This window comes from Ranitomeya variabilis, chromosome 2 (assembly GCF_051348905.1).
Source record: "Ranitomeya variabilis isolate aRanVar5 chromosome 2, aRanVar5.hap1, whole genome shotgun sequence".
Classification (NCBI taxonomy): domain Eukaryota; kingdom Metazoa; phylum Chordata; class Amphibia; order Anura; family Dendrobatidae; genus Ranitomeya; species Ranitomeya variabilis.
In genome coordinates, this window is record NC_135233.1 from 428,882,501 (window position 1) to 428,907,477 (window position 24,977).

The 24,977-nt window shown below is 44.4% G+C and overlaps 1 protein-coding gene across 1 annotated transcript; it reads left to right on the top strand.

Annotated features, from left to right (window-relative positions):
* Nucleotides 1-1,707: 1,707 nt before the first annotated feature.
* Nucleotides 1,708-18,500, top strand: CCND1 (cyclin D1). The gene is made up of 5 exons (XM_077286949.1): nucleotides 1,708-2,058; nucleotides 3,487-3,702; nucleotides 4,144-4,303; nucleotides 10,725-10,873; nucleotides 17,469-18,500. Exons 1-5 carry the CDS (start codon nucleotides 1,867-1,869, stop codon nucleotides 17,625-17,627), a joined length of 876 nt encoding a protein of 291 aa, XP_077143064.1. The 5' UTR covers nucleotides 1,708-1,866; the 3' UTR covers nucleotides 17,628-18,500.
* Nucleotides 18,501-24,977: the final 6,477 nt, after the last annotated feature.

Here is a 24,977-nt window from a genome sequence, read left to right on the forward strand (position 1 = left end):
CAGTGTACAGTATATACCCCGTGTACAGTGTACAGTATATATACCCAGTGTACAGTATATACCCAGTATGCAGTCTATATACCCCGTGTACAGTGTACAGTATATATACCCAGTGTACAGTATATACCCAGTATGCAGTCTATATACCCCGTGTACAGTATACAGTATATACACCCAGTGTACAGTATATACCCAGTATGCAGTCTATATACCTCGTGTACAGTATACAGTATATACCCCGTGTACAGTGTACAGTATATATACCCAGTGTACAGTATATACCCAGTATGCAGTCTATATACCCCGTGTACAGTGTACAGTATATATACCCAGTGTACAGTATATACCCAGTATGCAGTCTATATACCCCGTGTACAGTGTACAGTATATATACCCAGTATACAGTATATACCCAGTATGCAGTCTATATACCCCGTGTACAGTGTACAGTATATATACCCAGTATACAGTATATACCCAGTATGCAGTCTATATACCCCGTGTACAGTGTACAGTATATATACCCAGTGTACAGTATATACCCAGTATGCAGTCTATATACCCCGTGTACAGTATACAGTATATACACCCAGTATACAGTATATACCCAGTATGCAGTCTATATACCCCGTGTACAGTATACAGTATATACACCCAGTGTACAGTATATACCCAGTATGCAGTCTATATACCTCGTGTACAGTATACAGTATATACCCAGTGTACAGTATATACCCCGTGTACAGTGTACAGTATATATACCCAGTGTACAGTATATACCCAGTATGCAGTCTATATACCCCGTGTACAGTATACAGTATATATACCCAGTGTACAGTATATACCCAGTATGCAGTCTATATACCCCGTGTACAGTGTACAGTATATATACCCAGTGTACAGTATATACCCAGTATGCAGTCTATATACCCCGTGTACAGTATACAGTATATACACCCAGTATACAGTATATACCCAGTATGCAGTCTATATACCCCGTGTACAGTACACAGTATATACACCCAGTGTACAGTATATACCCAGTATGCAGTCTATATACCCCGTGTACAGTACACAGTATATACACCCAGTGTACAGTATATACCCAGTATGCAGTCTATATACCTCGTGTACAGTATACAGTATATACCCCGTGTACAGTATATACCCAGTGTACAGTATATACCCCGTGTACAGTGTACAGTATATATACCCAGTGTACAGTATATACCCAGTATGCAGTCTATATACCCCGTGTACAGTATACAGTATATATACCCAGTGTACAGTATATACCCAGTATGCAGTCTATATACCCCGTGTACAGTATACAGTATATACCCCGTGTACAGTATATACCCAGTGTACAGTATATACCCCGTGTACAGTATACAGTATATACCCCGTGTACAGTATATACCCAGTGTACAGTATATACCCCGTGTACAGTATACAGTATATACACCCAGTATACAGTATATACCCAGTATGCAGTCTATATACCCAGTGTACAGTATATATACCCAGTGTACAGTATATACCCAGTATGCAGTCTATATACCCCGTGTACAGTATACAGTATATATACCCAGTGTACAGTCTATACACCGCTGAGCAGGCTGCAGCAGGGGCTCTGTCTCCCACTAGTGGTCTCTGTGTGCCTCCTCGGACCCTCCCCCGGCTTCATCATCATCATCATCATCATGGAGGAGGAGGAGGAGGAGGAGGCGGCTCCGGCCATGTTAAGCTCGGCCAGGCCCCTGCTCCTCTTTCTCTTTCTCTCATTCCCTCTGTGCTGTGGTCCGGGGCAGAGGCTCCAGCAGGACGGCGCTCAGTCACACCGTGCGGCGGCGGCTCGGGAGCGGCATGGAGCTGCTGTGCTGTGAGGTGGACACGATCCGCAGGGCCCATGTGGACCGGAACCTGCTGACGGAGCGCGTGCTGCGGACCATGCTGAAGGCGGAGGAGACCTGCGGCCCCTCCACCAGCTACTTCAAGTGTGTGCAGCGGGAGATCCTGCCCTACATGCGGAAGATCGTGGCCACCTGGATGCTGGAGGTGCGCGGGGCTGCGGCCTGCTCTGCGGGGCTGGGTGGGGGTCACAGGCCTGGAAGCACTGAGGAGCCCCCCAGGGACATGGCTGAGCTCCGGCCTGCTGCTGCCCCTGGGGTCACCTCTGCCCTCCAGGGGTCAGAAATGCCCCCTGTCCCCGGCCATCACCTGCGGGGGAGCAGGACTTCATGGCTACACTAATCTGTGGCCCCAAAACCGAAGTTCCTGCTTCTGCCAATCAGTGAAGGGAGCAGAAAAAGTCGCAGAACTTTCCAAAGTCATTGCATTAACCCCTGCAGGACTGGAGGGAGGCTGCGCAGGGTTATGTGGCCTAATGTGGGGTTTGCAATGTGATTTTAATCAAATAGGCGGATGCAGCAGAGCTGAGTGTGCTGTGTATAGGCGGATGCAGCAGAGCTGAGTGTGCTGTGTATAGGCGGATGCAGCAGAGCTGAGTGTGCTGTGTATAGGCGGATGCAGCAGAGCTGAGTGTGCTGTGTATAGGCGGATGCAGCAGAGCTGAGTGTGTTGCACGTAGGCGGATGCAGCAGAGCTGAGTGTGTTGCACGTAGGCGGATGCAGCAGAGCTGAGTGTGTTGCACGTAGGCGGATGCAGCAGAGCTGAGTGTGTTGCACGTAGGGGGATGCAGCAGAGCTGAGTGTGTTGCACGTAGGGGGATGCAGCAGAGCTGAGTGTGTTGCACGTAGGGGGATGCAGCAGAGCTGAGTGTGTTGCACGTAGGGGGATGCAGCAGAGCTGAGTGTGTTGCACGTAGGGGGATGCAGCAGAGCTGAGTGTGTTGCACGTAGGGGGATGCAGCCGAGCTGAGTGTGTTGCACGTAGGGGGATGCAGCCGAGCTGAGTGTGTTGCACGTAGGGGGATGCAGCCGAGCTGAGTGTGTTGCACGTAGGGGGATGCAGCCGAGCTGAGTGTGTTGCACGTAGGCGGATGCAGCCGAGCTGAGTGTGTTGCACGTAGGGGGATGCAGCCGAGCTGAGTGTGTTGCACGTAGGGGGATGCAGCAGAGCTGAGTGTGTTGCACGTAGGGGGATGCAGCAGAGCTGAGTGTGTTGCACGTAGGGGGATGCAGCAGAGCTGAGTGTGTTGCACGTAGGGGGATGCAGCAGAGCTGAGTGTGTTGCACGTAGGGGGATGCAGCAGAGCTGAGTGTGTTGCACGTAGGGGGATGCAGCAGAGCTGAGTGTGTTGCACGTAGGGGGATGCAGCCGAGCTGAGTGTGTTGCACGTAGGCGGATGCAGCAGAGCTGAGTGTTCATCTACGGTAGTTGCCCCAAATGACAAGCTCGTCACTACCGCATTCCCCATCTCTGCTCTGCTCCATGCATTAGTGTGGGGGGGAGGGGGGTTCTCATGGTCAGGAGAGGTCCCATTCTAACCAGTGCCACCATCTTGTCTTCTATCCTACCACCAGGTCTGTGAAGAACAGAAGTGTGAGGAGGAAGTCTTCCCGCTCGCCATGAACTATTTGGACAGATTCCTTTCTGTGGAGCCGCTAAAGAAAAACAGATTACAACTGCTGGGGGCGACCTGCATGTTCCTGGCATCCAAAATGAAGGAGACCATCCCTTTAACTGCGGAGAAACTCTGTATTTACACGGATAATTCCATCAGGCCGGAGGAGTTACTGGTAATTTCCTGTTTACCGTACATCACGGGCTGCGCTTACGTTTGTGCCATTAATGGGATAATAGGGGTTTGGGGGTTTTTTCTGCGCTTTGGTTAGAGAGACCCCTTTGTAGGTCACCGCTTGTGGTGGTCACAATGCCTTGTGCAACAGTGGGAGAGGGGCAAAAAAGAGCATTTAATGCAATCTCCCAAGAGCTGGGGAACAATGTAACATTCTAGGCCACGCTTCTGCCGCATGCTGCAAATATTCCATGGGATCTGGTGCCCCCTAGTGGATGCATGCAGGAACTGCACCGCTGCTTTTATGGGGCCGGCCATAGGCATACTGGGAGTTGTAGTTCTGCTGCAGCTAATTCTTTCTGCATTATACATTGTCTATTTCTCTGTATTCCCAATTGTAACGTTTTGTCTCGCCCTTTCTTTTTTTCCTTTCTCCTCTCAGATCATGGAACTGTTAATACTGAACAAGTTGAAGTGGGACATGGCCTCCGTGACGCCTCATGACTTTATTGAACACTTTCTTTACAAAATGCCACTGACTGACGACACCAAGCAGATCATCCGCAAACACGCCCAGACTTTTGTGGCTCTCTGTGCTACAGGTACGGGTGTTATAAAAGGCATGTTCTGGAATTGCTGATGCTCGCCCTGCTATTCCCACTGTTACTGTAACCCCCTCACTTGCACATTTTACACCCCGTCAGGTTATATTGGTGGATTACTGACTATAAGGGGTTAAAAAAAAAAATGTGCTGGAAAAGGTAAGTTGTGAAGGAGCAAAACTTTTCCTAACTTTCTAACTTATTGCCCCGAAAAAAAAAAAATAATGATGTAGTAGATCCGAGTGTGGGAATGTAAGAGCAGCTGCGCTGTTTGGAAGCGCGCCGCCGCTTTTATCTGTGGCATGGGGCAGCGCCTGCACTACCGTTTTTTGTTTTGCCATCTGGAAACTTATTGGATAAATAAAGCGCCATTGTAGCACCCGGCAAGTTGTCAGTTCAGCCAAGCATATCATTGTGCGCTAATGGTTAGCGGCCTGGACTCTGCATCCGCCGCACACAGTGTTGGTGAAACTGACACCTGCCGCTGACATCTCCGCTAGATGCACAGCTAATGCTTTGTGCCGTGGTGTAGAGGCACGTTTTGGGGGTGGGGTAGCGCCTCGCTTGTGCAGACTGACCGTGTACCGAGTCCATGTGTTGACCTAAGATGATGGCCAAGGATCACATGAGATTGCAGTAAACCTTTTTATGATCTGAGCTGCCCCTTTAAGAACTGTATCCATATGCAAAGCTTGTTACAGTTGCTGGCGTTCTTGATACTTTGTTACCCCTATTAGGTGGCACGTGAGTCCGGTTGCAAGTTATTCTCCTTTTTTCGTCTTTTTTGGGAATGTCACATAACTGGCTCTGGCGTTCTCCGCGGTGCCATATAAGCGTGTCAGTAGCCCAATGAAGCGCATTTCAGGTCATGTAGGTTTTTGTTAACCCCAGAATTGCTGCAGCCCGCCATGACTTTGCCCTGGAGCCCTGCGGCGTGTTCTCCGGGCTCGCTCCTGCAGGCCGGGGTGACCTGTTTTGTGACCAGTGAACCTGCTGAATGAACACGCTGGTTCAAAGGTTGCCGGCTCGGCTTGTTAAGACTCCGGCACTTTGATCTGTTTCCCTGTTGTTTCAGGCTAAGGTGCACGCAACGTCATCATCCCCCCCCCCCCCCCCCCCATACACCAGCAACGCTGCGGAGGCTGAGGTCCATAACATACAGCAATGATTGCTGCAACTGCTACTCCCAGCAGGCAGTCAGGCAGCAGCTTCTACCAAATAAGCCTGTGCATGCCCTTGAGGCTGCAGCTGGGAGTTGTAGTCCTGTGATAGCTGGAGAGGCTGGGTGATAGTCACATTAAGGCCGGGATCACACATGCGAGAAACACGTCCGTGTCTCGCATGTGAAACCCAAGCTCTGGCGCCGGCACTGTGGAGCGGAGCGTGCGGCCGCATAGGAACACATGGAGCTGCACGCTCCGCTCCCAAGTGCTGGCGCCAGAGCTTGGGTTTCACATGCGAGACAAGGACGTGTTTCTCGCATGTGTGATCCCGGCCTAAGGGTAAGAATCTGGTATTTTAGGATGATTTTGCTTAGAAGCCGCGAGGTGGCAGATGTTCTATGGGCGGAACGTTCTTCATTTCAATTGTGTGTTTTATTATCTGTAGTGAGGTTTAACGTTTGCACCAGATTGAGCTGAAGTATAGGATTATCCATCTATTTATTATCTATCTATTATCTGTTTATTTATTATTTATCATTATCATCTATCCATTTATCTATGTCACATTTCTTACTTTTGTTCTTTTTTCCTTATCTATGAGATGATAGAGAGAAAATTAAGGAGAAATATCTCATCTTTCTCTAATGATTGATCTCACATGTAAAGCTCCATGGAATAAATGGGCGCTATAATAATATGTATATAGTGAAAAACAATAAGTAAGAGAAGGAAAGAAACAAGTACCGGTAAATTAGATCTTCTTCTTTCTTCATCTTTTATATTTATTGGATAAAGACAAAAATAGTTTAAGTAGAAAATATCTATCACTATATCTTTCTCTCCATTTATCGTCATCTATTCATAGCATTCTTTCTTTCTCTATCTTTATCACTTTCTTCCTTTTTGGCTTTCTATAGTTTTTTCTCTCTTCACCTTTTTTCTAGCTATATTTCTATAATTCTTTCTCTTTCATTCTTTGCAGTTTTCTGTCACTTGTTTCTCTTTTTCCTTTCTTTCGCTCTCATCTTTTTCTTCTTTCTTTTGCTCTTTCTTTCTTTTGCTCTTTCTTTCTTTTGCTCTTTCTTTCTGCATCTTTCTTTCTTTCTGCATCTTTCTATCTCTCCCGCCATGCTTATTCTTTTTGGCATGTGCCACTAAAATTTAGGATCTTGATCCTTTCTTTGAGTCGCGGGCCTTGTACAATAAGGGGCCAGTGATTGTGCGCTGTCTAAACAACCGCAGGAAGCAGCATGCAGCAGCGCGCACCTCCACGTTGAGCTATGAGGCCCTTTCCCGCCTGTTGCCTCTTCTCGCCATGATTGATGTCCTCGAGTTTTATTTGGCTGCATGAAAGGATTTTCATTCATGGGTCTCAGATGGATGGAATGACTCCTTTTTACAGGAGAGGGTGCAGGGGAGGAGTGGGGGGTACTCCTGTAAAATGGGAATCGTGCAACCCCCCCCCCCCCCGTCTTTCTCCTCCTCCCCCGCCCGTAGCGTTGCACAGCCTGGGTGCTGCTTTGTGTCCCTTCATGGTGGCTGGCACTCTTTTCTTTATTGGCGCTGAACTTGTTTATTCTTTTTGGATGAAGTCTTGGATGGGCTGCCGGGGATGTGTGGCGGCCCCTTCTCTTTTGTGCCCGTGTCAGGTTCAATTCATCTCGGCGCTTCTCTCTTGTTTCTGAGCTATCAATGGCGCAAGATGAAGCAATGGGGTCTGACAATACTGACACGCTCCGATCGCAGGGCTGGGGCCCCCTTGATTAATATGCTGAAATTAGTGGGATCGGCCTGGGTCATTTCATCCTGAATGTAAAAAAAATAAATACCACCTAGACGTGCTGCCCGTCTGGAGCAGAAATGACCTATAGTGGACCCCCCTGGCAGCCCACCATGGTGAAAGCAAAAAAGGAAATATTTAGCTTTTTTTTTTTTTTTATGTCTGGAGAGAAATATATATATATATATATATATATATATATATATATATATATATATATATATATATATATATAATATTTATATATTTTTTGTTATAATTAATTATTGCTCTGCTTATATAGCGCTTCACAGGTTTCGTCATCACTGTCCCCATTGGGGACTCACAATCTGCATTCCCTATCAGTCTTTGCGAAGAAACCCACACAAACACGGGGAGAACTTAGCTCTTGTCTTTGGTGGGATTTGAACCCAGGACCCCAGTGCTGCAAAACAATAATGCTAACCACTGAGCCACCATACAGTGCTAACCACTGAGTCACCATGCTACCCCCTTATTGTAACCAGTCACGGGACGCCATGTCCAGGGGACCTTTTGGACCCCCGATATCCATCGGAATCAATAAACGCCCATTGATGTCGGCCAGTAATGCTTTTTGCGATTCCTCTGCCCCCTATGGAATTTTGCAGTAGTGAGACCCCCCCCCCCGAAATCAAGATTGATTATATGAGAGCAATGGTGCAAACGAGAGAGAAATTCCTATCCCTAACACAAAAATGTATTGCAGGACAATGGGAAAGCAGTTGGACTGATTTTAAGGGTACTCGCAATTAAAGGGGTTGTCCACCCCTGGCGAAATGTTTGGCAATACGTGCACAATTTGGATTTGGTTCTGCTTGCCGGATCCGTCAGGTGTCACGTCAGTCGTTTGTGATTTGCCGATTTGAGGCTCAGCCGCGAGATGCGGAACTGAGACTCAAGATGGAACCTGACCGCAAGTATGTAGATGACATGATGGCCACTGGAACGGGCAGGCCAATCCAAGAGGTGCATGCACTGTTAGGATTCAGCATGTTGAAGATTTCATACGGGGCGGATATCCCCCATCAGTTGTTGTTATGCAATGGTTGCACATCATAGTTATGTAATATTAGTGGGGAGATTGTATGTTGTAGGTTGGCGTCATGTCATGAGCTCCTGACATGGTGCATCAGCTTCTGAAAATGATCTGAAGTACATGAGCTTCCTAAAATTTATTTTTAGATGATGCATACATGTCTTGCGTGGTGCATTAGTGCGTGAGTTTCAAGTGAACTTCTCACATGGTGCATGAATTTTTTTAAAAGATGCATTAGCCTCTTGGATGGTGCATGATCTTCTCAAAAATAACTTCTTAGATGGTGAATGAATATTCTTAATGGTGCAACAGCTCTTTACATGGTGCATCAGCTTCTTAAAATGAAGTTCCACAGATTATGCATGAGTTTCTTCAATTGAACTTCTCAGATGGTGCATTAGTTCCTTCAAGTGAACTTCTCTGGTGCATTAGTTCCTTCAATTGAACTTCTCTGATGGTGCATTAGTTTCTTCAAATGAACTTCTCAGATGGTACATCAATTTTTTTCAGATGGAGCAAGAGCCTCTTAGAAGTTCTTCTGAGAAGATCTGGCACCGTCCATGAACCTGTCATTGCATAAGTTTCTTCACATGAACTTCTCAGATGGTGCATAAATATCTTAGATGGGTCATCGACCTCTTTGAATGGTGCATGATCTTCTAAAAAAAAACTTAGATGGTGCAAGAGTTTCTTCTGAGTGAGCTGCTCAGATGGAAGAGGACTTGATTTCTAGCTCCACCTATTGGATGTAGCAGTCCTAAGAGTCATTATTGACCCCTGTCAGATGGTGTATGTACTTTTAGATGGCACATCAATTACTTTGTTAGTTGCTGAATGAATTTCTTAGATGGTCCATCAGCTTCTCAGACAGAACTTAGATGGTGCATGATCTTCTCAAAAAGAGCTTATTAGATGGTGCGTGAATTTCTTTGGCGCTAGAGCTCTTTAGATGGCACATCACCTACTACGTTGAACGTAATGACCTGCTTAATATGACATTGGCTTTTATGGACCTGTGTAGCGGGTGACTACCTGTAGGCAGCCATATTTGTGCACTGAGTAAGAATGAATGAGGTCAGGAGTGGCTTTGGCATTGGTCAGAGTTCCCATCCTCCTCCACTCTTGGTAGGTGATCGGCGGTGCACTGTGATTACTGAAGCCAGCAGTTCATTATTTTATCATAGGACTTATAGGAACAGTGAGTAAACAGGAGCTGACATGGAGAGGAGCTGTCGGTGCTTTGTGTCAACAGGTAATTTTTCGGAGCAGGTTCCTAAAACACTTAAGAAATTACTTTGCAAACTCTTCAGCGCTAGATGGGACTTTCGACTGTGCATCCCCAAGAAGTTCTTGGGTGTCTCGGGACTGCGATTTGCAGAGTGTGAAGGAGGAAGTGAAATTTGTTGGGATAAGCGGAACAAGACCCTTTTGGGGGCATGCATCTCCATTGGTTCTGATCCTTCTGGCGTGTTCCCATTCTGTCCGGCTGAATAATTGGTCCCTTACTAGGTGGGTTGAGATGGTGCGTAAGCTCTTCTGCCCATGTTTTAAGTGATTTTCTACTTGCAATCTGTTGCTTGAAGGAAGGGAAAGCAAGGGAGAAAAGCTTTAAAAATGCGGATTATTCCTACGAGAATGGCGAGGCTGCTGAATGTGGCAGTCCGGCCTCTTCAGGAAACACGAGACCGGCTTTGTATAGACCTACAGCAATGCAGCTTGGATGGGGTCCCAGTATCCTGGCACCATTGTGTCACAGCAGAATGGAGCCGAGTGCCGCCTGTGTTGGGATCCCCAACACTTAGCTCTGGCACATTTCATTGAGCCTCTGTTGTCGTGATGGATGACGGCCAGTGACTGGCAGCTCGGGCCATGACAAAGCCTTTCTAAAGGTGCGATCTTGGCCGGAATAGGCCATTGCCAGCTTGTGAAAGCGTCCAGATATTTATTACTAACTGCTTGCTGTCACTTTGCAAAAGCCCAGAAACAATTCAGGTCCTTAATCCTGGAAGCGGCGTCTGTTCTGTGCCCGGGAGAGAAGCGAGAGCGTTACCAGGTCACTTTGAAAAGCCGCACAGAGCGAATTCTTTTGTGTCGGGGAAGCAAAAGTGACTCGATTGTGTTACATGACTTCTACTGTACCCAGAGCAGGGGCACCGGTAGGGGTGCGAGCGTTGGATTAGGCTATTAGAAGACAATTTGACATCTGCCTGAGGTTCTCCAGCAGGCACCTTGGCAATAACATGTTGGGAAAAAAAAAAAAGTCTTTATCACCATCGATGATTGACGTAGCCGGATTAGACTATAAGGTCGTCCTTTTTTTTTTTTTTTTTTTTCTCCTGAAATACTTTTTTTCTTTAATTTTGAAAACTTCTTAAAGTTTTTCCAACTTTTTAACTAATCCGTATTTTCTTTTCATTGCAGATGTAAAGTTTATTTCCAACCCCCCTTCAATGATTGCAGCTGGGAGCGTAGCAGCCGCCATACAGGGTCTAAATTTGGGGAACACAGACGGCGACTTCTCTTCTCAACACCTCACTCTATTCTTAGCACAAGTCATCAAATGTGACCCGGTAAGTCCACCCCAAATATATAGATCGTTGGTAGAGATGAATGAACTTGAACTTTAAAAGTTTGAGGTTCGTACCGGACAGTTAGTGTCCAGTGCTAAACGCTGAAAACAGACTTCTACCGGAAGTCCTATACAAACCCATAGTCTATTGTGTCAGTTCTACCGGAAGTCCATTGCAATGTTCGGAGTTCTGGGGGAAGCCCGGAGAGAGAGGTTAAAATTTGGGTACAGTTCTGAAATAAAGTTTGGGTTGGGTAGAAGAACCCAAACTTTCATGGGTCCACTCATCCCTAATCGTTTGTGATCGGCGTGGTGCTGGGGACCTACGGTATTCATATAGTTCTCGGTAGCTGCTCCTGCCCTTTGACCACCTGCCCACTCAAATCTTAAGTGATGTACTCCAGTGTCTTGTAAGACCACGGAGGCTTGCAGGCCTGTAGTGAATGACTGATAGGTAAAGTCCACCATTTGCAGATGATGGTTTTCAGCTTAGACGGTGTATGTTAGAATAAGCAGCTGTCAGGCACTTTTTAGCATCGCTTATCCAATGGGAAACAAAGGCGTCAAAAGCTAAGTGGAGCAGTGCGGCAATCGGGTCGCTTTATGGCATCCCCTTACTGGTGGCCAACTCAACTCGTTGGTGTGGATAGAAAAAGTAGGCTCCCAAAAGGATCGGGTGCATGTCTCACCTTTTATACAACCATTTCATGGCCCAATTCCGTTTTGGCTGCCTCTCTCCTAATTTCCCATAGCAGAAACCTGGTCAGCTTCTTTGTTTTTTCCACTTGGGCCTACATTGTGAACAGTGGTCCTATGTGCCGTCCAAGTGTAGAGTTAATCAATAACGCAACCCCCTGACACATGGCGTCCGCTGATCAACAATAAACGTTTGAGCTGGAAAACTTTCTAGGAATTGAAGTCATTTTTCCACATTAGGCCACTCGCACCACGTTCTAGTTCCCCGTCCTCGGTAAACACCACATTAGACCCATCTGAGGACTGCTTACTATAGCAAGTGTTAAAAATAACCTCCCGGCCGCAAATTTGTGTGAGGAGCTAAAAACCACAAGATTGAGTCTAGGTGCATGCGGGCCCCTGGATGACACAGTCCCAATGGGCCCCTCTTAACTTTCAATTTTCCTTCCTCACCTTCCAAGATCTATAATTTTTTTTTTTTTTTTTTTTTAATTCTCCAGATAATGGGCAAGTTTTTTTGCAGTACGAGTTCTAAATTTTATCATTATCATTTTGGGGTCCTTATGACTTTTTGATCTTTTTATTTAATTTTCCTTGGGAGACGACGTGATCGAGAAACATTAACTGCTCCATTTTGATTTTGCTCTAGTTTTGACGTTCACCGTATGGGATAAATATTATAATAGTTTATTTGGATGACTATGCACACATTGCAATTTTGTCAGTTTTTTTAGATGTGTGTTATTTCTTTTTATTTTTCACTTTTTTTTTTTTTTTTTTTTTTTTTAATTGGTGCCCCGCAAGGGACTCAGACCTGTGATCACTTGTACAATACACTGCAATCCTGTAATATTGCAGTGCATTGCAAAATTACTGATTTCACGATGAGGCTTCATGGGAGTACAAACTTGGCAGACATCGGGGTCTTCAGTAGTACCCCTGGCTGCCATGACAATACCATTGGCATTTCACATTCGCGTCCGTGTGGGGCCTATGGTTGTCAGATTCTTTTATCCATTTCCAACCTCTTAAATGCCGCTGTCCCAGTTGATCTTGACCTTTTAAGGGAGCTTTCACATTGCGCTCTCTGTCCCGTCGGGGCACATGTCTGAAATTCCCCACAAAACGGGGACTGGACGCATGCGCCGGCGGGGCCATAGATTGCAGTGGTGACGGCAGAGCAAACGTGAGCTCCGCTGTGCACTCTTTTCTGGAGTGTACGTCAACAGGAGCCAAACACTCAGACGCAGTCTACTACATGTGAGTGTCCGCCTCATGTAGGCGTACATGAAAATGATGCACAGCAGAGCGCATGTTCACTCTGCCTACACCATTACAGCCTATGGCCTAGTTGGCGCGTGTGTCAGGACCCTGATTTGCAAGGGAAATATGCTCCGATGGAGACACAGCACAATGTGAAAGCAGCCTTCGACTCCTGTGATCAGAGCTCCCTGTGATCAGAGCTCCCTCCGATCCCAGCAGTTGCTGAGCCGCCATGTATGTACAGCAGATGTCACACATTGAAACCTGGGCAGCACGGGCTCGCAGGCGCCATGGGCCCTTGGTACGCCAGCCCTGATAGATGAGTGAGGTGCCTCACTGCCGTCATATGGTCGCCAGCTCAATGATCCCTGTCCACTTTCTATCCCTCCTGTTTGTGCCCTGACTTTTCGGCCTAATCCACTGTGCATTTATTGGCATAGAACGTTCCGGCCATAGAAGTAATTAGGACAGGCCAGTTAGTTGTTTGTTGTGTTTTTTTCACTCTTTGTAATTAATCTACAGAGGGTTTTAGGGTTGAGCACATTGTGGGCAGTGAATATCTGAGTAGTCAAGCAGAAAAGTTTTTGGCAGAAAGTGGCGAAGGGTAAAGTAAGCGCCTGTTGTTTCCCTGCCTTCGTCAGTTTCCATCTGACCCCAGAGTTCTCTCATGTGAGGGCTGCACACACGTCACGGGTCTAATACGACGGTGTGGCGAGATCACTGCCCCACATTTAGTTTTTTTGTTCTCTGTTATCATCCAGAAAAATATCTGCCTTCCTCGCTGCGGAAGTTCTGCTTCTGATCTGACATTCCTGTAAAATATCAATCCTGAAGCTTTTTTGTTTGTTTGTTTTTCATGCAATGTGGAGCCGTTCCTCTGTTAGTTTTTCTGGAAATGTAATGGGTAAACTGACAACTAGGTAACTGGTAACGCTCAGTTGTCAGATTATTCAATATATCACCAGGAGGAATAACAGAGGAACGTCTTAAGTCTTTATTTTGGTCTCATCGATACCAGTTTTCAGTCTGTAGTAGCATGCACAATTAAAAGAGCTGTCCAGAACACTATCCCCCCGGGGACGAACAAAACGTGGTCATATTAGACCTTTCTAGGGGCCAATTTGACTTTGCCAAACAATAACAAAAACTAATGGTAGAAAACAACTTAAAAAAAGGACTTCATTGTACATTGTCTGTGCTTTAAATAAAGTTTGACAGGTCCATGGCAACCAATCGCAGCAGTTTTCATTTCTAAAGATACTCTGGTAAAATGAAAGCTGCTCTGTGATTGGTTGCTATGGGCTACAAAGACAGTAATGATACAGCTGTCCCACTGTTCTGTCATCATCAAACTTTATTGATAATGTGTATAAAAAAGCACTTTCAAAAGAGACTGAGCATTATATATAATGTAGGCCGGACTGATATAGTCAGAGTCCGGAGTTCAGGGAAATTTGTCGGCGCTCACATGGTGTACTGAATTACAAAATATGAGTGTATAGGGCCTTATTTTATCAGAATTAAATTAGACCTTGTTGCCCATAGCAACCAATCCCTGCCTAGCTGTTTGTTTGTTTTTTTTGTTGTTGTTTGTTTGTTTTTCCCCCTCTGTGACTGACTTATGCTGCTATCGCTGAGCAGGCAGTTACATGACTACGACGGCCATCCTAGAATCTGTGGAGTGCAGCAAGTTTTTACATTGGCAGTGGGGCTCCTAAAGGCCCATCGTCACCGCCACCTTGGTCCTACTGCGAACTCCAGTCTAGGTTTAATAGGGGAACCGTTATTATTGCAGCATAAAATGTATTACATATATAGAACCGGTGGATCGCAAGTCACAGCTTAACAGCTCCATTAAAATTGGCAACATAAATAAAAAAAAAAAAATATCTATCTAATCTCTATAATATAACGCTGGGAGCGTCACTCTGTCCGAAGCCTTTATAGACTGCGCAGGCGCGACGCTCCTAGCGTTATATTATAGCCAGTGCCAGAAAAAAAAAAAAAAAATGGCGCCGGAAAGCGCGGACTGCCGGAAGCAGGGGGACATTTATGATCCGTGGGGACACCGTGGACATGATTGCGCCCTGATGATGTGGCAGTTCATGCCACAGCAATTTGTTACTTACGCCACCTGATTCCTTTCCGCCGCCATTTTGTTGGTCCTCCTGCTGCCGGTATCGGCGCCTGCGCAGTCCGCGCTTTCCGGCGTCATTTTCTTGAAGACACACTGCAGTGTGTCTTCAAGAAAATGGCGCCGGAAAGCGCGGACTGCGCAGGCGCCGATTCCGGCAGCAGGAGGACCAAGAAAATGGCGGCGGAAAGGAATCAGGTAGCGTGTGCACAGGATCCCGCCCTCATTACGCTGTGCCACTTCATGCCACAGCGATTTCTTACTTAGGCCCCCTGACTCCGGGCCATGAATGTCTTCTTCTCCCGGAATCGGCGCATGCGCAGTGCGCGCTTTCCGGCGCCATTTTCTTGGATACCTCAGTGTGTCTTCAAGAAAATGGCGCCGGAAAGCGCAGACTACGCAGGCGCCGATTCCTAGAGCAGCAGTCCGCACTTTTCGCCGCATACAGGGCATATAATCCTATGGAGCATCTTATGGGGGCCATCAACCATAATGGAGCAGCATACAGGGCATATAGTACTATGGAGCATCTTATGGGGGCCATCAACTATAATGGAGCAGCATACAAGGCATATAATCCTATGGAGCATCTTATGGGGGCCAACAACTATACTGGAGCAGCATACAGGGCATATAATCCTATGGAGCATCTTATGGGGGCCAACAACCTTTATGGAGCAGCATATGGGGCATATGGATGGGAGCAGCACATGACAGAATAGGGCAGCACATGACAGAACGGGGGTGTAGGATGGCAGCAGCACATGACAGAACGGGGGTGCAGGATGGCAGCAGCACATGACAGAACAGGTGTGCACGATGGAAACCGCACATGACAGAACGGGGGTGCAGGATGGAAACAGCACATGACAGAACGGGGGTGCAGGATGGAAACAGCACATGACAGAATGGGGGCACAGGATGGGAACAGCTCATGACAGGATGGGGGTGCAGGATGGGAGCAGCACATGTCAGAATGGGGGCGCAGGATGGGAGCAGCACATGACAGAACTGGGGCGTAGGATGGGAGCCGTACATGACAGAACGGGGGTGCAGGATGGAAGCAGCACATGACAGAACGGGGGTGCAGGATGGAAGCAGCACATGACAGAATGGGGGCGCAGGATGGGAACAGCACATGGCAGGATGGGAGCAGCAAATGACAGAATAGGTGAGCAGGATGGGTGCAGCACATGTCAGAATGGGGGCGCAGGATGGGAGCAGCACATGACAGAACTGGGGCGTAGGATGGGAGCCGTACATGACAGAACGGGGGGTAGGATGGGAGCCGTACATGACAGAACGGGGGGTAGGATGGGGGCGCAGGATGGCAGCAGCACATAACAGAATCGGGGCTCAGGATGGGAGCAGCACATGACAGAACGGGGGAGCAGGATGGCAGCAACACACGACAGGATGGGGGCACAAGATGGGAGCAGCACATGGCAGGATAAGGGCGCAGGATGGGAGCAGCACGTGACAGGACGGGGGAGCAGGATGAGAGCAGCACATGAAAGGATGGGGCGCAGGATGGGAGCAGCACATAACCAAAATGGAGGCGCAGGATGGGAGCAGCACATGACAACATGGGGGTGCAGGATAGGAGCACCACATGACAGCATGGGGGCGCAGGATGGGAGCACATGACAGGATAAGGGCTCAGGAAGATAGTAGCACATAACAGGATGGGGGCGCATGATGGTAGCAGCACATGACAGGATTATGGTGGAGTATGGGAGCACCACATGACAGGATTGGGGTACAGGATGGGAGCATGTGACAGGATAAGTGCTCAGGAAGACAGTAGCACATCACAAGATGGAGGCACACAAAACAGGATGGGGGCTGCACATGACAGGATGGGGGCGCATGATGGTAGCAGCACATGACAAGATTAGGGCGCAGGATGGAAGCAACACATACCAGGATGGAGACCATATACCAATATAAATGCTCGCCACCCGGGCGTAGAACGGGTTCACTAGCTAGTATATAGATAGATAGATATAGATATATACAGATAGAGATATAGATATATTTTTTTTTTTTGCTTGTGTTTTATCACAGTGATTGTTATAACATATAGAGTCAGGTTTCCAGGTCATACTTACCACATGATTAATGCAATAAAAACGAAACCCGAAAAATTAATGGGAGAATTGAGTGTTTTACACCGTTTTCCCGAATATTCTCGGACAAATTAATTTTAATTATCCCTGGATAAATACCACAAGCAGCTATTTCAATCTAAAAAAACAACAGAAAAGGTTATGACTCTTGGAAGTAGGTGAGGGGGAAAAAAAGAACGAAAAATGGCCGCAGCGGAAAAGGGGTTAACTATATGAAAGCTGAGCTGTGATTGGTTGCTAAAGCCACCATTGTGGCCCATATGATGTTGGTTCCAATAAGCTTTATTGTAATGAATTCAGAGAACGCTTTTAGGCGTGATCTCGCCATTTTTTGTTATAACTATGGATCCTAACAGCTTCTTTCCCTTTTCTAGGACTGTTTACGGGCATGCCAAGAACAGATCGAGCTGCTCCTCGAGTCCAGTTTGCGCCAAGCATCCCAACCGATCAATAGCTCATCAGACACGAAATCCGTCATAGACGAAACAGACCTTTCCTGCACCCCAACCGATGTCCGGGATGTGAACATCTGATGACGGACGGGGAAGAAAATCATTAAAAATTAATTATTTTTTTACTTTCTGGCAACGGAATGTGAGGTTTGCATACGTCTCCCGGAAATGAACTTCGCCCATAATCCTCATGAAAAAGAGCCAATCCTATGGACATATATCTTCGGGAAGAAATATTACTTTTTTTTTTTTTTCCTATATACCTGTGACCTACAGTAACACCCCGAAAAAGAAAAAAAAAATTCTTTAAAAAAAAAAAAAAAAAAGCAACAAAAAAAACAAAAAGTGAAAATAGTATTCGCATAGGCCGACATTGGGGTTTGTGCTTGGGGAAAAAAAGAGAATTTTTATAATCAACTAGTTTTATATTCTAAGTGTTCATGTCTGTATGTTGTAAGAATAGACATTAACACAAGACAAATGTCTCCAGGGGAGGTACTAAAAAAAAAAAATTGGTTCCTTATGTGTATGCAGCCATTTTTAATGTAGAAGAGGGGTTTTTTCGTTAGAAATGTTTGGAAAAAAAAATTCCATGATCTTTTTTCATTTTTTTTTGTTTTATTTTTTTTGCTTTTTCAGCTCTCGGCGTCTCTATTCTGCTTGCTATTGCATGTAGTCACTTTATACTCTCTCTGTGTTTATTATTATTTTTTTATTTTAACTTTTTTAGTTTTTATATCCTCTTCACTTTATAAATGGTCAATGTAACCCATACTATAGTATATGTTAGTATAGTGCATTACTATATGTTAATCATTATTGTATGGCCTTGTGGATTGCCTGTGTCTATGGCTTGTTAGGATGCCAGTTTTGGTTTATTTTTTTTCTTTACGTCTCAAGCCTTAGGTTTCCTGACCTCTATTTTACTCTTATTAAGAGATAGTGATGGTAATATATTATATTTTTTATAATCTTTGGTATTTTTGTAACTCCCTCTGTGTTTTAAAAAAAAAAATCCAAAAACTGGCATCGGCCCACTTTGGGCACCTTGGACACCCGATTTCCATCCTAACCCCTTCTCCCAAGCCTAAAATAGTCAGGAATTTAATCCACAGACCATTTTTTTTGTGTGTTCTATTCTAAAACCATTCCATTTCAAAGCACTTTGGGTCCTTTTTTAAGTTTTTAGAGAATACATGGGAAATAACAAAATAAAAATGGAATGGTTTGGAATTCGGAACTGAACGGCAAAGAAAGTGATTACTACTATAAAGCTCAAATGGGCGGGGAATGGGGTAAGGAGAGATCTGTGGCTCAGAGTATTCTTGGCAGTTGTAGTTTGTATCGGAGGCCATAATGTGGGCTGTTGCTGTCTTAAAGGGATAGGATTGGCGACCGGGTTGCATTTTCAAGTATGTCAAGGGTTCAAAATGGCCGTCTTTGTTAGGTGTCTGTAATGAGTACGGTCTCTGGATCATACCTAGGTATTAGAAAATGTGAACACAGCATAAACAGATGTTTTATTTCCTCCCTTCGCCATGCTAAGGTATATGCTGTGTTCAGTTTTATCTGTTTGCGTAAGGGCAAGTTAGCGTTAAGGCTTTATCACAGGTTTATGTCAAAGAAGCTTTTGTTCTTTTTTTTTTTTTTTTTCAACACTAAACTATATAATTTATCGCTAAGGCTTAAGTAAATATTTATTGCAAGAGATCCTTACAAGGCCAGTATCACCTTAAAAAAAAATAAATAAAAAAAAATAAAAAATTGCAACTTCCCCCTTGAAATATATATTTTTTGAGGTTCCCACCACCCATCGCGGCTCTCAACACTGACGATTCAGCGTCGCTCACACAAAGCACTGTCAATTTTAATCGTGGAGATTGTGTACTTGAAATTAGCCATCTAAAAATTCTCCCTCCATCGGCCCCTCGCCCTCTCCATCCTCATCCCACCCAAGTCCTTGTCCCACCACTTTTTGTTCTAAGCTAAAAGACACACAAAAAAATCTATAAAGAAAAAAAAAAAGAAAAAAAAATTTGCACAATGAACCTCTAAACCTTTGTATTTTATGAAAAAAAAAAAAATAAAAATCGTTTTTTGAAGGGTAGCGGTTGACTTCGGAAGAGAATGTATTGATGATGAGCTGCGCATGTGAGAAAATGTCCTTACGGTGTTGATTGTTTAAAGAAAAAATAATAAGGAGAAAAAAAAAGCAAAAATGTCAAAAAAAAGGGGGATTTCTCCAGTTTAATTAAAGCTGCTATGGATTTAAACTCCCAGTATGGTTTTGAAAAGTTTAGAAAAAAAAAACAGTGCTTTTCTGTATCTTACGTCATTGTTTTATTTTGCTGCTATTATGTTGTAGTTCTTTTTTGTTATGTATTGTCTTATACTGCCAATTTCTAGAATTTAATTTTCTCATAGAAAATTATAATGTCAACCTCCATGTTTTTGTTTTTTTTTTTTTAATTATTTTTTTTAAATATGTCAGTTTTTACTTTATTGTGATTACTGCTCAATTCCAAAAAGAAAAAAAAAGTTCTTGTTTCATAATACCTCATGTCTCATTGTTGTCACGTCCAGGTTTTATTGCACCCTGGGTCCAGAATTATCATTATTGGTCTATTTTAGTTTTTTAAATATATATATATTTCAATCGTTCTAGAGAATTTCGACTTTCCATTGGAATGTGTGTAAAGTTGGTTTTACCGGCATTGACCTTGGTTGGGTACATTATTGTTGGTGGTTGAGGTGCAACTGAGACCTACGCCCTTTGGCCATTGTTCTTTAGTAACCTTGTACGGTTGGAAATATATCTAAAAAAACAAGACCTCGTTTCAGGTCAATGCTATTAAGGGGTATTTTGTTGATGTAACTATTGGGGGGTCGAGAAACTTTTTGGTTATTGTTGGACTGAATGGGATAACATGCTGGACCTTGTACCAAAGCATGAGTTGGATGTGCACAGTCCAGAAGTTTCATTGGCATCATTATGGTTTATTACTATTAAGAATTTTTAGGATTAACTTTTGGGGGATAAATTAACTTTAGATGTTATCAGACTTTGTGGCTCAGCATGCTGGAACTCTTAGCAACTCAATGACCATAGATTGCGTTGGATAAGGCCAATTACATACTTGGGGGTCAATACTATCAAGCCTTGTTTGGATTGACCTTTCTGGATCACTGAACATTTTTGATGGTGTTGGACTTTGGCCCAGCATGCTGGAACTCGCAGCCACTCATTGATCATAGATTGCATTGGATAAGGCCCAGTACTTCATTAGGACTCGAAGCTATTAAGAAATTTTGGGATTGATGTTTGAAGGTCAATGAACTTTTTAGATGATGTTGGACTTTGTGGCTCAGTATGCTGGAAATCAGAGCCACGTAATGATCGTAGAGTGAGTTGGAAGACCTCATTAGGAGTCAACGCTAAAATTTTTGGATTGACCATTGGGGGTCAATGATCTTTTTAGACAGTGTTGGACTTTGTGGCCCAGCATGCTGAAACTCATGGCCACTCAACGACCATAGTTTGTGTTGGATAAGGTCAACAACGTCATTAGGAGTCAACGCTATTAAGACGTTTTTACATTGATGTTTGGTGGTCAATGAACTCTTTAGATGGTGATAGACTGTGTGGTTCAGCATGCTGGAACTTGTAGCCAACCAGAGATCATAGAGTGAGTTGCAGAAGCCTAATGACATCATAAGGGGTCAATACTATTGAGACTTCTTTTGGATTGACCTTTGGGGGGGGGGGGAGGCAATGAGCTTTTTAGTTGTTGGTGGCCTTTGTGGATCATCATGCTGGAAATCGAAGCCACCCAATGACCGTAGAATGAGTTGAATGACATCATTAGGAGTCAATTCTATTAAGAAATTTCTGGAATGACCATTGTGGGCCAATACATTGTGTTTTTTAAGACCTTGTGGGGATGAGGAGGCCAGTATGTGAAGCTTTTAGATGCATGACTGCAGTGGAATAAATTGGGACATGGCCAACGTGTACAATCCAAGGGAGGAATTAGCATTGTTATGAGACAGTACTTAAGATTTTTTTTTGGATTTATCTTTAAGGGTCACTACTTTTAGAAAAAAAAAATGACCATTGTGAGTTTAGGAACCTTGTGGGACTGATGTGGGCCTACATGGCGGAACTTATAGCTACATGACTACAGTAAAGTGAGTTACACCAGGCCTGCGCACAGTCCGAAGGGGGAAAAAAAAAAATAACCCCACGTTGCACCTCTTTGTGATTGAAGTCAAGTTTTAGGTTGTTCGTAGAATGTTACTTTACATTTGATACCACTGTTTTTGTAGATGAAGCTCGTCACATGGAAATGTCAGTAGAGTAGGTACTGTTTGGTCTGGATCGGATGGAAGGTGCTCAGTGCCAAAATGAAAAGAAGGCACCAACATCTCAAATATATCACCGCAAACCAGCTAATGCTTTTACATGGAAAAAAATATTTAATAAAAGCTCAGCTGGGCTCTGCATGCTGCTAAACCAAATCCAAATTGGTAGGGAGTAACAACTTACAAAAATAATTGAGGGTTAATTTAATTTTTTTTATTTTCTACTGCCAGGATCCACAAGTACGTGGTGCATCCTGTCCAAAAATTGCAGGAATATTTTTGCTTTTATTTTACTATTTACCTCAAAAACTTCCATATGATCTAAAACTTTTTTTTTTTTCTCTCTCGCTGTCTCCTGGACCAAATGTGATAGTAATGTCCCGGTAATTTTTTACAAAATTTTTATGTTTTTGTTTGATTTTTTTTATTTTATTTGCTGGGGCAGCATGTGAACAACTCTTGTTCTCACCTATTGTGACTCCTATAAGGCCAAAGTCTGTTGGTTCATGTTTTAATAGATGGGTAATGTTACTTTATTTACAGGTTTTTTGTTATTGTTAATTAGCCAATCAGTCATATTTTTGCATCTTGTTAATGATGGTCGGTCTGAAACGCACATTGTCACCAACAGACCGTTATGTAATACATTTATATTTTGAATTGAATGACAAAAAAAAAACTAGGAATAAACCGTACAGAAAAAAACCCAAAACACTTTCTTGTGGTGTTATATTTTTTTCACACTTGATGAAAATACCAGAGATGTCTGATAATCGGACTAGTGGCGTTCTGCGTATGTGCATATAGACAAGTTCTTCTGATTTGTCATGGTCGGGCATTGCTCCCCAAATGGCAGTAGCCCCACAGAAGTCAGAGGAGGCGAAATGCATCACTCAGAGATAGAAAACTTTCAATTAAATAGTTCAAAACTATTTTGAGTTTCAATAAATATGCGGTTTTTTTTACCTTGTGTAAATGCCGGTGTTCTCCTGAATCCAACGCCATTTTTTTCTTGTTCCTGCGCCTCTCCATTCCTGAGATACGGCCCCTTTTTCCTTGTGTATTTCTGGTCTAATTTTATCCAAGTGGGTGTGGTTCTCGGCTCCTCTGGGGACGTCTTTTTGAGGACCACTACCACTTTGAGGACCACTAAACAGATTATTTGTATTCAGGGAAGAGAGGGCCAGATCTCGGGAACGGAAATGAGCAGAGATAAAAGAAAAACCATGCTGGATTCAGGAGAACAGCGGATTTACAGCAGGTAAAAAAAAAAAGTTTTAAATTTTGCCTCCAGTTACAAATTATCCCTACAAAAATATTAAGTGATAAACGTATGTATGATCAGGTGGGGAGACCCCTACCGGACCTGTGTACCCCTGGTGAATGACGGCAGTGCTCGTGTGCATTCACTATCATCATGCACACTAATGCTCGATTCACATGAGACTTGTGGACCTCATTTCTAAGGATCTATCAGACCCCAAACAGATCATACATCTATAATCTATCCTGTAGTCAAGGTTTGTCTTGGAATAATCCCTTTGAGAGTTCTATCCCTTCATTTTAGCAATTGTGCAATTTTAAGAACTCTCTCTTTTTTAAAGGAGTTATTTTTTTGCTTTAAAGCACCCTCTAACTTTTAGATGTTTCCTCTAAAAATAAACTGATCGAAGTGTCCTGCCACTTTGTTAAAATGTGGGAGAACTTGGCAGCAAATGTTAGATTTCTCTGCGGTGACCATAAAGAAGTTGAGCATCACACCTTTTGAAATCAGAGGGATGTCCGTGTAATGCTTAGACTTGTTGGGTTCTCCAGAAAGAGGGATAATCTATGAGGAAGGCCTTGATAGGACGCATTGTTAAATATCCCTATCTCGGCGTCACGGGTGGCAGCACCACTGAGCTGATACTTCACTACTCGACCGCTTCCTGGACTGTGCACGTCCTGTTTTGGCCTCTTAGCATGTGGCCCATCAAATAAGTCACAGACTACGCTGATAATTTTTGGACAGTTTGTCATCTAGAAATGAACAGCCCTGCCAACGTTGTGCTATCCCTCCTCCTCCCACAGCGTACGTAGCCACATAAATTAGCGAGTGGGCAGCGCTATTTGCCGATACAGGACAGAAAGTCAGTGGAAAATTAAGTAGACAGAAAATTCCTTGTACTGTAATTCAAAATAATTTTTGGGTCAGATTTAAAGTAATCTGGGCAAAAGCTTTAGATTACGGATGTTCTGCAGAGCGGAGGCCCCCGCCTCACCCCAAAGTTTCAATTCCGAACTTAAAGGAACAACAATGGGTGACGTGGGCGCCACCACTCAAGGCAATAACTAGGTTCTCCACTCGTGTCCAGTGTGTCACATTTACAGGGAGTTCTAGAACTGAGGCGCAAGTCAAGTACAGACTCATTCAAGTTAGCAAAGAGGTGACCCTCTACTGACCAAGTCCTACCCTTCACGGGGCACTGTCCCAATACCCTATACATATGCCCCCTTAAGACCTTAGACTTTAGAAACCATCAGTAGTTCCCATGGACATATCTTTATATTCCTATTGTGTCCACAAGTCCTGGTTTACATATACGGTAAATGCCTCAATGTGTTGATGAGCACGACTGCAGAAAATCTTAATGTTTCCCATATATTATTCAGAACTTTACACCCTTGTACACTCACAGTACTTAGTTACACTTTTTATGTGTTTTATTAGGATCAGTAAACTAGCCTGCTCGATTACTGTTTCTGGTTAGTGGTGTAATGTAGGGGTTAAAGCATTGATGGATTCAACACATAAGCCGCTCCTGCTGCCTTATAAGTGAATTATCCGCCAGGGACCCGACAGCTGTGCGGGAGGCTCCTTTCGGGGGATTCTTGCCCGCACGGGATGAGTGCATTTTTACACTGCGTCCATGTGATGAGGGGATCACAGACAGAATGTGGAGTATGAAACAAGTCCTGGAACAGATGAGCGTCTGATAATAAAGATGGGCTTGGTTATTGGGCAAACCTGGCAGTATTGAGTCAACTTGCCGATTGCTAATTAGATTTTTTGGGTGCCACAATCATTAG

Bases quoted from the DNA above. Each gene is read 5' to 3' on its own strand.
- CCND1 (XM_077286949.1), top strand. From the start codon at position 1,867: ATGGAGCTGCTGTGCTGTGAGGTGGACACGATCCGCAGGGCCCATGTG. The intron at 2,059-3,486 runs GTGCGCGGGGCT...TCCTACCACCAG, and splicing joins TGGCCACCTGGATGCTGGAG to GTCTGTGAAGAACAGAAGTG. The intron at 3,703-4,143 runs GTAATTTCCTGT...TTCTCCTCTCAG, and splicing joins TCAGGCCGGAGGAGTTACTG to ATCATGGAACTGTTAATACT.